At 40.7% G+C, this 13595-nt stretch overlaps 1 protein-coding gene across 3 annotated transcripts in view; it reads left to right on the forward strand.

The window, feature by feature from the left end:
* The window catches only part of ZFYVE16 (zinc finger FYVE-type containing 16), a 40672-nt gene extending 30540 nt beyond the window's left edge, over positions 1-10132 (forward strand). For 2 of the 3 annotated variants that reach the window (XM_075270913.1, XM_075270923.1), the window contains 5 exons: positions 1444-1524; positions 2383-2545; positions 2710-2815; positions 3656-3823; positions 5047-10131. In XM_075270913.1, the coding sequence (XP_075127014.1) occupies positions 1444-1524; positions 2383-2545; positions 2710-2815; positions 3656-3823; positions 5047-5208 (680 nt within the window). In that variant the 3' untranslated portion in view covers positions 5209-10131. Of the gene's footprint in view, positions 1-1443; positions 1525-2382; positions 2546-2709; positions 2816-3655; positions 3824-5046 lie in introns of all 3 variants that reach the window. The other variant, XM_075270933.1, reaches the window with a different exon arrangement.
* Positions 10133-13595: the final 3463 nt, after the last annotated feature.

Genomic DNA, 13595 nt, shown 5'->3' on the forward strand with positions numbered 1-13595 from the left:
CACTAACCCTTGAATCTAAAACTCTACTTCCTGACAGCCCATAGTCATCCCATAATTGCCTGTTAGCTTGAGCATCTATTAACCCACTCCCCTTATGATAAATGGTAGAACTTCAGTGTATATGTGCGTGTTTAAAAAAAAAAAAATATATATATATATATATAAGCTGCAAGATGAATCACACGTAGTATCTAGGCTGCAGTTTTGATGCATATGTCTTTAGAAATGTTTACATGTGCAATGCCTGACTCAGAAGGAACAGATGACTGTCTTTATCATACTGTCATTACACCTTTGTAGGTATCGTAATACCTGGTGTTGGTTTCTCTGTGTATCTTGTGTATAGTCTTCTTATTTATTATCTCTGATATTTATTAATACCGTATATACTCGAGTATAAGCCGACTTTCCCAGCACATTTTTCATGCTCAAAAAGCCCCTCTCGGCTTATACTCGAGTCAGGGTCCACGGAGCACAGAAAACTGGAAGGACCTGCATAAATTAAATGAAGGGGGAGATCCTTTAGTGCTACTGCGCCGTGATTGGCTTGTCATGAGGTCACGTGACTGTGATGTCATCAAAGGTCCTGTAGCCACTGGTATGTAACATCTGCAGATAAGGTTGAGTCTAAATCCTAGTAGCTCCGCCCACACCAGAGTCCAATCACATGGTCATGACGTCATCAGAGGTCCTTTAGCACACTAGGATTTAGCATCTACCCTGCAGATGAGTGGCCAGGATTCATTGTGTCTTATGGAAGATGTCTGTTGTATGGAGGAGAGGAAGCTGCAGTAAAGTGACACACACAGGGACCTTCCTTTAGTTACTCTGCCTAGTAATGTCAGGCATTTGGGGTTATTCATTTAGTTTCAGTAACTCCATGTGCCTCACATTAATAGCAGTTAACCCCATCATGTCCCTCATATTAACCCCTGTGTGCCCCATATAAGGATTACTAATTTGTGAGACACATAAGAGTACTAATAAAGGACCTTAATTATGAAGATACATAATTATTACCTCCATATGTCCCACATATCAGTAACTCTTATGTGAGGCACACAGGGGGTTAACGTGAGGGATATGATGGGGTTAACTGCTATTACTATGAGGCACATGGAGTTACTAAGCTGTAATGCACATGGCCAGACTTTTTATCTACAATGGTGGATTCCCCCCTAGGCTTATACTTGAGTCAATAAGTTTTAACAGTTTTGGGGTTTGGTTTTTTTTGTAAAATTAGGGGCCTCTGCTTATATTCGGGTCGGCTTATACTTGAGTATATACAGTATTTTTCTTATTTATTGCTGCCACGTTCATTTTGTTATAACCATAGTTGAAATACTCCATACAGTCACACATTGTAGTAAGTGGAAAATCATGCTTTCATGTATAGCATTTTATATTTAGACGCTATATCTGTGTTTTCACTTTGTTTCATAGTTACTGGAGCAAGTTTTGTTGTTTTCAATGGTGCTCTGAAAACTTCATCTGGATTCCTTGCAAAGTCTAGCATAGTAGAAGGTAAGTGTAAATGTAAATCTATATGGTTCAAGCATGTGCTCCCTCTGGTTACTCTTTGTGGCTTCAATGGTTGTGTGTCTTACTTGCTAGCATCACACATTAAGGTCAGCTGCACACAGACTTTAATGGTCTAGAAAATATGGTACATATATCAACCATATTGCACTCCGCACAGAGACCTGCACTTAAAATGTCCTAGTTATCTATGATGCTGTACATCACTGCCAATGTGCGCAGCTGTCCGACTGGAGACTGTACGTTTTCTTTCCCAACATATACAGTAGTACATCCACACACATGGATGCTCTGCGTTGATCACTATATACTCCTTATGCTCACTTGTAGCCCATCTGTTAACACTAAGAATCTTTTCTATACTTCTAACTGGGATTGTGTCTGTAACATATTTAGAGATATAATAATAATTTTACAGACCCACACTAGCGTTGCCTAACCATTACAGATAGGTGGACTGCAAAGAAAACGGTTATACACGGAGTCTGATGAACCCCATTGACTATCATGCAATCTACAGGTTGTCTGTTGTCCTGAAACTGGCGGAAGAAAAAGTCCTCCATGCAGGACCTTTTCCTCCATTGATTTTCAGGTTGAATTTGCAATGGAGTCTCAAACGGAGACTTCGGTGTAGATATGAATATAGCCTTAAATGTATGCAAGTGTGTATATATATGTTTTGTGTGTGTGTGTGTGTATATATATATATATATATATATATATATATATATATATATATATTAATTATAATATAATTTGTATTAGTGATTAAGGTCTTTCTTATAAATTTTACATAAAAATGTGGTCATCCCATTCACACTAATATTTTTTTGTTTTCATTAGATGGAATGATGGTTCAGATAACACAGGAGATGATGGAAGCCCTGCGGCAAGCTCTGAGAGACAAGAAAGACTTCCGGATAACATGTGGGAAAATAGATTCAGGAGACTTGTCTGAAGAAGTAACCATTCGATGGGTGGAGACTGCAGACAGTAAAAATAAGGGGTAAAACAAACTGAGAGTGCAGGCTACATGCCAACTAGTCTCACACTATATACACTTACACAGAACAAAGCTGTCAGTAATCCTGTGTGTCCAGGAGAATACATATGTATACAAACACCACATTGTGAATCCCTTATAACTGAATATGTTGCTTTGAATTTTAGCATAATAAGCCCCATTGATGGACAGTCAATGGAGGGGATCTCAAGTGAGAGGATTTGTCAGGATACTGACTTTGAAGCACACAACAAGGCAGTGAAATGCACAGAGGTAAGTGGCCGGCTACTGGATCTTACAAGCTAAGAAGTACTAGGTTTCCTACTGTCTCCCACTGGAGGACTGGGGTATTTTATATGGTTATGTGAATACCATCCTGTAATGCTACAGTCCTCCAGCTGCTGCAGCCAGCACTGATGGCAGAGGCTTTGAGATTTGGTGTCTGATTTTAGTAATGTCTGTGAATGGGAACTTTGGTGACAATTATTATTTCCATTTATTTTGTTCTTATTGTATTCTTATGCGCCTTTTTTCTTAGGTGTATTTCCATGTACCTGCTTTACTGAATGGGGAGTATTTATTATGACTGGCATTTCCTACAGGGATTGTAGAAGACATTTTTGGTATTGATAGGTTCTGAAAATCCCTTTTTCTCCAGTCCTCCATATACAGTCCCCCCCTCCCCCCCCCCCTGATATCATGTTTGTGTGAGGTGACTACTGCGTCCTGTGGTTGGCGGCAGCCGTCACTTCAGACAAAAAACATGCCGATTATGTGGCTTTCTTATTTTAGTATCCCCCCTCCAGCCAATGTGTAATTGGTGAAAATAGGTGCAAAAGCAATGTAAATCCTGTGTACACAGTATGAAGCGATGCACAAGCGGAAAGAAAACGGCATATGAAGTATGATGAATTCCCCCATATATAACATGATTTCACATTTAGGCTGCTGCATTGTGACCATGAAAAGCAACCATCAATGGTAACCTTGTCATCTAAACGCAAAGAAGGGGCATTGGGAAAAAATAAAAATCTGTGTTCATAGTTTGATACATCCCTATACTTGGTTAAATACGCCAGCAGTAGTTTTCAGGTTGTTCTATCTATATTCTAGGTGTTTTATCTGCTTAGAGACCGGGAACCAACCAGTGCCACGGCTCACCTTCAGTTTGCTAAAGAAATCGCAACAGCGTGTGGAGCTGCTCTCTGTCCTCATCTCAAGACCTTGAAGAACAGAGGAATGAATAAGATAGGACTGCGAGTCTCCATGGATGTCGACATGGTAACCGCTTTACCCCTTCATCTTTTATTGTGTGATCTATTCTTTGATACTTGTTTAGTGTTTTATTGATATTCATTTTTCAATATATGTGGATACACAATGGGATGTCAGGGTCTAAACATAGAACAGGCATGTAAGACACTCGGTGGTAAATTTCTCATAGAAAAGGGTAGCGAAAAGCAAACTGAAATTTAAATGGGTTGTCCAATACTTGTTTTCATGATGATATGTCATCAGTTAAAGATTAGTAGGTGTCCAACATGTCCGACCCCCTCTGTTCAACTGTTTGAAGTGGCTGCAACAGCCGTGTTTGTGCTGTGACTTTTTTCAATGTTATGATTACTTGTATAGCGCCATCATATTCTGCAGCGCTTCACAGATATTGACAAGTCACTGTCCCATATATAGGGGCTCACAATCTACATTCCCTATCAGTAGATCTTAGGAATGTGGGAGGAAACTGGAGTACCCGGAGAAAACCCACACAAACACAGGGAGAACATACAAACTCCTTGCAGATTTGAACCCAGGACTCCAGCGCTGCAATGCTAACCACTGAGCCACTGTGCTGCCCACAAACCTTTTCGTGTTTACGTTGCACAACATCTGTTTCATAGCAGCCATGCAGTGTAATAACCGTCTCTTCCCATTCACTTCTCTGGTACAAGGCTGTAACTGTATTATAATGCCACTATGAAACAAACTGTGTGAGATGTAAACCGTGAAGGTTGCACGGCACTACAACCCCATTAAACAGTCGATTGGCAGGGGTCCTGGGTGTCGGACCGACATTGTTCATCTATTGAAGCCCTATCCTGAGCGTTGGTCATTGATAAATAAAAAAAATAAAATAAAAATTGGACAACCCCTTTAAAGGTAAACTACTGACAACACTTTATATAGAATGGGGGAAGCAGTTTGTATGATTGAGACATCTACATTGATTTGCCTCTGGCACTGTGGTTGTCAGTGTCCAGCAGACGGCTCCTGCGTGTGCCCAGATCACCATCACCCCAGATATGCTGATACTGCTCTTCCTCTCCTTTTTGTAGTGCTGTCAGTAGTTTTGAGAGGGTCGAAACTACTGAAAGGTTCCCTTTTAACAGAGAGCTATATGATTTGTCATGGGATGCTACATTGTCTTTCATATACATGTTTATTTTGTGTGTTTTTTTTTTACAGTATATTTTAATTTTTCTTCTATGTTGTTTTGCCACATCCAGGTTGAGTATCGTGCAGGGTCAGGCGGTCAGCCTCTCCCGCAAGTGTACTTGAATGACTTGGACAGTGCCCTCATCCCTGTCATCCACAACCGGACCTCAGACACCAGCATTTTACCTCTGGTAATGGAACTGATCTTCTTCTTGATAGAGAGCCTCAGTTAGTGTATCATCCTACTCATTGCTTATTTGATGGCGTGGGCTCTCTCCAGTTCTTTTACCAGCTTGTTCATGAACTTGTTTTGGACATCAAATGCTTTTATACTGAGGATTCATTTGTATAAAACCATTGTAAAAGCAATTTCTCTGTGATACCCTCCCCCCTATTTGTGCAGACAAACAGTAGGGGAGACTTCCAACCAAAATTTTGATTTGTAGCTGTTTCCAAAACCACTGTGGTCTTTGTAGTATTTAAGACCCAGGGCTGTTGTCACGCATGTTTCATGCATTTGCTTCTTTTAGTCTAACTGTGACATTACTGAAGCTTTTTCCTTGTAAATGTCTGAGTGGCTGACATTGACAATACAAAGCTAATGGAAGTGTACCAAGGACCGGACCTTGTGGTCAGAGTGAAAAGTCACATTATTATACCGCATATTAAAGTAGCAGTTCGGAAGATGGTTTAATAATATTTTTAAGGCCTTTATATATGATTCACTAGGGAACTATAAAATACTTTTTTTTTATTATTATTAGTTTTAGTAAGTACTTATAGGCATCAGTAGTAAACGAGAAGTCAGGAAGCGATCAGGTAGTGGAGGAGGGGGTTGCCTTTCCCTACAGTGTGAGTGAAGTCGCTCTGGAAACTGTAACTTGGCTGAAAACTCTATCCCTAAATGTATCCATACACTTCGTTCTCTTTAATAGGAGCCATACTGGCTGCCCATAGTGCATTGTGTTTACTTAAAGGGATTGTAAAAAAAGCTATGGCACTGGAAGAAGAGAGAGCCTTATAAAGTGATAACATGGCTGATCGGTCATGGTCAGTGTCCTGAGAACGCCAGCAGACATTAAATGAAGGGGCTATGGCGCTAGGTTAGTGTTGCGCCCCCTTTGTAGTTGGGTGGGCAACGTATCGTAGTACAGAGATCTGCAGTCTTACAGTCCCATTCACTGGGTATGCCATATAATTTAGGAGAACCCCTCTCGGTGATAAAATCACTGTGCACCTATTAAGGGAAACGCCTATGGGATGACTCTTTGGTAAACCTCTTTTTTTTCAGAGAGAACTTTGTAGGAACACTGAGAGGGCAAAATATGTATCTAACCATGACCATTGCTTTAGTACATCCTCCATTTTCCTTTATATCTGTTGCTTCACTGTTCGATAAAGTTTAGCAAAGTGACATAAGACAAGTTTTATATATAGGCCATAATCTGAGAATATTATAACACAAGGTTCTAGATAATCCTCTAGTGGTAGAAATAAAGCAGGAAATGAAAAATGATATAACATTCGACCAAGTGTTTACTGGTAAGCACAATTTGTAAGTTGTGACCATATAGGACTCTGCCGCCATAACATATAGAGATTGTATATCTCATTTGCAATACTTATACTGTATTTTTGTGTGTAGCCAGCGCCGGTTGTTTCTGGAAGCTCTGAACTCAACACTAATTTTAAGATTTGCTTCTTATATTATTGTATAATTGATAAGCTAACAATTGTATCTTGTGCCAGCCCTTAAATATAACAAGGTGTGGCTCAAAAGAAAGAGGTAAAGAATAGAGGGCCCCATACACATTACTATACACCAAAACCCAATAGGGGAGAGAGGGATTGGGTTCATTGAGTTTCATCAAACCATCCTATTGTTCAGGCATGTGAATTGTTGCCACCGGAGATGTCTGACATCCACTTTCTCGGCACTCACAACATATGCAAACTGAGCATGCATGTGTATGATGGAGTTAGAAGGAATAGCTCTCAGTTCAGTAAGTAATATTGAAGGTGTATGGGCACCTTAAGACTTTATACAACTCTCACACAGTGAAACTTCAGGTTTTAGAATTTGCAGTTAGTAACTCTGGTGCAATATATTATGTAAATTTGCTTTCCTGACTAATATGACGTTTCTATAACTATTTCGGCCCTTGTTTTTACACTGCTGGATCAGTTTTTCACACCAAACAAGCTGGGCTGACTTTTCAGGCCAGGGCTGTAAATTTGCTGCATGCCGACGTCCCATATGACGTCATTGACAAGGCTGAAAGACTTGTGTATTAAATTCTGATATGTATAAATGTGTCCTGTCTATATCAAAATACCGCTTGTGTAGAGCTCTAAGGTTCATCGTCATACCCTTTATATTCTGAAAGCTATATTTAGATACAACATTGCCGGGTGAACGGAATAATTTAATTTACTTTGTATATTTATATCTGCACAAGCAATAATTTAGAGAAGGCACGCATATATATTTTTCTATTGCATTTATTTTCATTGCATAGTGTATCTAGTTCATTCAAGTCATGTATGATAATAAAAGAAAAACATTCTTATGCAAAAAACTTTTGGCCTTTCTGAAGTGAATTTGAACTGTAGCATTCCTGGCCCGTGTGGCTTATTCTTATTATAGGGATCTTCACAAGCTGTCCAGTGCTGTTTAAAATTCTGGCCAAAATGCAAACTTTTTGGTTTTGCCCTTGTTTTATTTTGTATCTCATCCTGCAGCTCTGAGATTAGATACACGGTGCAGAATATATTTAGTAGCACAGACCTCCTTATTACACTGTGTATAGCTGTCAGCAAAAGAGCATTTGGCTCTTTCCACTGTGTGGCCAGCTTTACCTATCAAGGGATTTCTCAGACATCTAGATCAGATGGGTTGAGGTTTGACTCCCGACACCCCAGCAAGTCAGCTTTTCGAAGAGACCTTTATATTCGCATGCGTATTGCAGCCTTCTGAAGGGGTTTTTCAGACTAAATAATTGATGTCCTATCCTTAGGATAGGTCATCAGTTAAAGATCAACAAGGGTCCGATAAAGAGACTGCAACATTTTAGTGAGAACTTCAATTTCTTCAGTACGTGCCTAGCACAGCACCGTACATTTGAACAGTGGCTGTTCTTGGTATTGCAGCTCAGCCTATTGAATTAAATAGGACTGAGCTGTGTTTCTTCTGCATCACATACTTGTGATGCAGAAGAAACGCTCAGGGTGTACTACTCCTTCAAATAGTTCATCCATGGGGGTCGGACCCTCACAGATCTTCAATAGATGAACTTTGCTAAGCATACGTTTTTAATTGTAAACTCCAAGATGACCATTTTATCTATATAACGCCTGTGCCTGGTATGACAGCTCAGTCCCATTTATTTAAAGGGATCCTATCATTAAAATGCAATTTTTTTCTGACTAACACATAGGAATACCCTTAAGAGAGGCTGTTCTTCTCCTACTTTTAGATGTCTTCTCCGCGCCGCCGTTTGGTATAAATCCGGGTTTTCTTCAGTATGCAAATGAGTTTTCTTGCAGCACTGGGGCGGGCCTCAGGGCTCAAACAGTGTTCTTCCGCCCTGGGTTTCAAACTTCTAGACCTCGGGCAGAGCCGACTGCGCATGCCCGGGGCACAAGAAAATGGCTGCTTATACAGTAAGCTGGTGTAAGCGTCCATTTTATTGTCGCCCAGGCATGCGCAGTCGGTTCTGCCCGAGGCCTAGAAGATTGAAACCCAGGACAGAAGAAGACACAGGGAGAGGCTGTTCCAGACAAAGATAGAGGCGTCGTTGGAGATTTCTCTTGCAGAACTGGGGACACCTCCAGTGCTGTTTGAGCCCTGGGGACAGTCCCCAGTGCTGCGAGAGAACTCATTTGCATAGCGAAGAAAACCGGGATTTCTACTGAATGGCGGTGTGGAGAAGACATCTAAAGGTATGAGGAGAATAGCCGTCCTACTTGTTAGTCAGAATAAAAGGGTATCCAATGATACGTTCCCTTTAAATAGAACTGAGCTCCAGCTGCCCATTTAACCAATGAATGTAGCATTTCCACAATCTCTTCAGTCAGCTAATCTGTAGAGATGTCGGGAGTTGAAGTTGAACCCTGATCCATCTGATATTGATGTTCCAAAAGACTGAAACAACTTTTTGATTTTTTTTTTTTTTTTTTGAACCAAAGTCATGAGCGGATTTGTCAAATGGGAGAGGTATAAGCACTTCCTTACACTTTATATTCCTTTTGAAGCCACTCTTAGTTTGCCTCAAAATTCCACCGCAAAATCTGCAACATAAAATACAGATTTTCCGCAACGTGTGACCTCCAACTAGGGGTCAGCAACCTTCGGCTCTCCAGCTGCTGTGAAACTATAACTCCCAACGTGCTCCATTCACTTCCATGGGAATCCCAAGAACAGCAAAGTAAGTATGCATGCTGGGAGTTGTGGTTTTACAACAGCTGGAGTGCTGAAGGTTGCCGACCCCTGACCTAGGGCCTCATGCACATGCTCTATAAATATCGGAACACAAGTCTGAGGAGCCTGAGGCTGCACACTTAGCCATGTGCATGAGGCTTAAAAAGGATGGTTTCATGAGAGATGATTTGTTTTACGTTGTAGGTCCACGTCCCACAGGTCCAGCTACTGGAGGCCTCCCCTGACTAGGCCACTAGTGACCACTGCAGGGAAAATTAGGTAATAAATGGCGTTTCACCGCTATGACATCCAAAGGGCATATGGACAGAGGTTATCTTTCTGAGACAACCACCTTTAGCAGGCCAAACACTTCTTTGCTCATTTCTGTTTTAGATCAACCCTCTGAGGACATAATTTTAGACATAAGTCTATATTATCAAATACAAGGACTACATGTTCTCTGCTACAAATATCTATTATCTATTATAAAGTATAAAGTTACTTTTTTTGTCACTTTTTGTCACCATTCATGACCATGTAATGTATTTGTTCACCATGTGCCTTGCATTTCAGTGATGTCATCAGTCCCTCCACTGCCTGTGGACAAGTTAATTTTATTCAGGTAGAAAACCAACGTTTCTCATGTAAATAAAGTTTGATCATTCAATAATCCAATGTTTTTGCAATTTTCTAATACACTTTGTTTCAATTCCTCACCGGTTTTAAGATCTGTTACACTAGCCATGAGAGGAATATTCCTGTTTACATCAAGCAGGGAGTCTGCTTGGGGAAACCCCCCCCCCCCCCCCACCAAGTGGAATGTGAACCGAGCCTTACATGCTCATAGTTTGTTACAATGTATCCAGGTAGGGTAACATATCATACTGGAGTCCAGATTGTTTTGCTCACAGATGACTGTATACCATCATGGCTGACTTTTAGCTACTACTGCTAGATCTGTACCTGCTTTCAGCCTCTGGATGTAAGCAAGAATGCTTCTATTTTCTGACAACAAGCAGTGGTCCTGAAAATTATAGCTAACTGAACATTGCTAAAGTTTTATTTATGTAAACCCTTTAGATGCCAGACATTAGTAAAAGTCAGTATTTGGAGTTGCCTACTCTTTCTTCACTTGTTGGGCTAAGTAAGTATTTATTATGCAGGTTCCCGGTCTGCTCAAAGACAAGGCGTTGTAACTTCCAGTAGGAGAAAGTTGGGGATCCCCTCAGTGCTGAACCCCTGATTTATAAGTGACGGTTGTATAGATATATTTGCGTATATATACACATATATATGTGTATAAAGTGTATATATAATATAAAGAGAGAGAGTCATATTTGCAGATTTCATTTGTTGTGTTTTATAGATCTCTATCCACATGTTTAGACACGTGCTTTGCACTGACACATTAAATACATAGCAGTCATCATAAGGTTAAAAAAATGGTGCTCTTGTTCTGTATCTCATACAATGATGAATATGTTTGCTTTGAAATCTAATATAATTTGAATTGGCTTTGAGGAGCCTTCAGCCCTTCTGAAAGACTAGGAAATGCATTCCTGTTAACCTTTATGGGTTTTTCTTTTAAAGAGTGCCACTTTTTCTAGAGGCAGTGGCTGGTTTTACAGGTTGCATTCTGATTATCAGACACTGCTCATAGAATTACTCATTTTGTGCAGTTTAAAGGGGCTCTATCAGCAAAATCATGCTGATAGAGCCCCACATATGCGTGAATAGCCTTTAAAAAGGCAATTCAGGCACCGCTAATTCAGGCACCGCTAAAGTTATATTAAACTAACACCCCCCCCCCCCCGTTTTAAAATAAAACCCTAAAAAAGATTGTTAATCTTATCTATCGTGCATGATGGGCGGGCATTCAGGGTCCAATGTCATCTTCAGCCACGCCTCCTCTTCCAGCGATGTCCTTAGGTCCTGTCTTCCTCCGGTGCTCGCGAACTGCCATTGATAAAAAATGGTGCATGCGCAGTAGCAGCATGCTACTGCGCATGCACCCGTGCCATTTTTTATCAATGGCAGTTCGCGAGCGCCGGAGGAAGACGGGACCCGAGGACATCACTGGAAGAGGAGGCGTGGCTGAAGATGACAACGGACCCTGAATGCCCGCCCATCATGCGCGATAGATAAGATTAACATATTCCTTTTTAGGGTTTTAATTTAAAACTGGGGGGGGGGTAGTTTATTACAACTTTAGTGGTGCCTGAATAGCCTTTTCAAAGGCTATTCATGCATATGTGGGGCTCTAAGCATATGGTAAATGATGCATATGATTTCTTCCGTGATGGAGACGTCTTCATTTTTGGAGTTGCATGTGCTTTAGACTATTTAAATAGATAACATATTTTATAAAAATATCCTACAATATCACGTTTATAACCTTTAACATTCACTCAGATGACCCCCCCCCCCCCCCAAACGGAATACCAAACGCAACTGCAAGTGCTGTACAGTAAAAGCACACAGACCCGTACGAATCATGCAGACAAACGTAGATTGTGAACTACTTTCATGTCCGCATGATCCCAGTGGAGATCTGGTGGCAAGCACATGGACCTCATTATAGTCTATGGGCTCCGTGTGCTTTTACTGGCACACCGCTTGCGTTTGGTATTCCGTTCAGGGAGTTCCTCATGTGGACTGTAAATGCTTCCTGCTCCATCATTACTACTCCTTCTCACAGGTTAAAGTCTAAGGCTCCTATAGCCAAGCCATACTGGACTGAGTGATCTCTAATTGTTTCTTACTACTATTTAATGGTGTCGCTGTAAAACTATGTAGTTCTACATCCAGACTTGTTCATAGTAGTAGTATGGCATGGATTAAAGATTGGTAGAATACGGTACTAGAATTAGTGTAAAAAGTGAAGAACAATACATTAAACCAATAGCAAATTTCAAGCTATGCAATTCTTTTTCAGAATAATACCAATAGATTTCCTAAGCTGCTGGCAGTCCATAGCTTTTTGGTGTTTTTAACATGTTACATACAGACTCTCCTGTAGCAGTTTTTATACAGACTCCCTGTACATTTATATAGTTGTCTGTCTGGCAACATGTATTTACAAACACTCTTGCAATAATTCAGGCTGTATTATAGGCCATACGCACATTCACAATTCTGCTGCCGCCATTGGCTTGATTCTTATCTTCCCTGGTGACAGTCAGGAGGTTCCTCTATACATTAGATGATCTTCTGGTTCTGTTGAAATCAGCAGGTTCGGCTGACATCAATCTGATGTATATAGTGAGCCTTACATTTCAGTTATATTCCTGTAATGCATCAAGACATATAACTGAATTATACTTGGTGTAAAAGAGGAAGTGTCCAATAATCCAAATAGCCAGCAATGAATGATGGGACATTTCAGCACTGAAGCCTGAAGAATTGTGAATGGAGCTGTGTATTTGCAATCTTAGGCTCTGTTCATATTAGTGGCATGGTTTCTGTTTGTGGAGGGGTTATGATGATTTTGCTTTTAAAAAGATAATGAAATATCAAATTGATCTACAATGTGATCAGAGCCTAAGCCAACTTTTATGCAGATTATATGTACACTGTAAATGATGCTCTAAGGTTAATGTATCCAACCTTGTCCCATAGTCAAATATATATATATGTGTGTGTGTGTGTATATATAGACACTCCCATGAATTCCTAACAATTGGAACAGCAGGCCATATGAGTGCATTACACTGGCATCCATAGTTCTTGTTACCCCTCTTTTAAGAGACAGAATCCACCAGTAGCAATAAAGGATTTCCCAGCATATCTGCTCTCCTCTCTACACAATGACCCCGGCATCGGTCACAGAGCATGCCTAGAAAACTTTCCCATGTCTATACGGTCTATTCCAGACCATGCTCTCCTTGTCCTCTATGTAGCACTGAACTCCCTTTAAGTTCCCGGGGCCACACGTAGCATATTCCCAGCAGGTTAGCTGATCGCAGAATCACCAGGCTGCCATATGCAGTACCAGTGTAGTGGATGAGATTTAAACAATTCCCATCCACACGATCCTGGAAAAAAAACAGCAGTGCAAAATGTCTTACCCCTCGTTCACATGAGCATTTGCATCCTGTCCGGGGGAGTCCGCATGGCGACCCCCCCCCCGAACGGAATACAAACGCAACTGCAAGCGCTGTGCTCTAAAAGCACATGTGCTAGATTTTGAACTACTTCCTG

This window comes from Leptodactylus fuscus, chromosome 1 (genome assembly GCF_031893055.1).
Source record: "Leptodactylus fuscus isolate aLepFus1 chromosome 1, aLepFus1.hap2, whole genome shotgun sequence".
Taxonomy (NCBI): Eukaryota; Metazoa; Chordata; class Amphibia; order Anura; family Leptodactylidae; genus Leptodactylus; species Leptodactylus fuscus.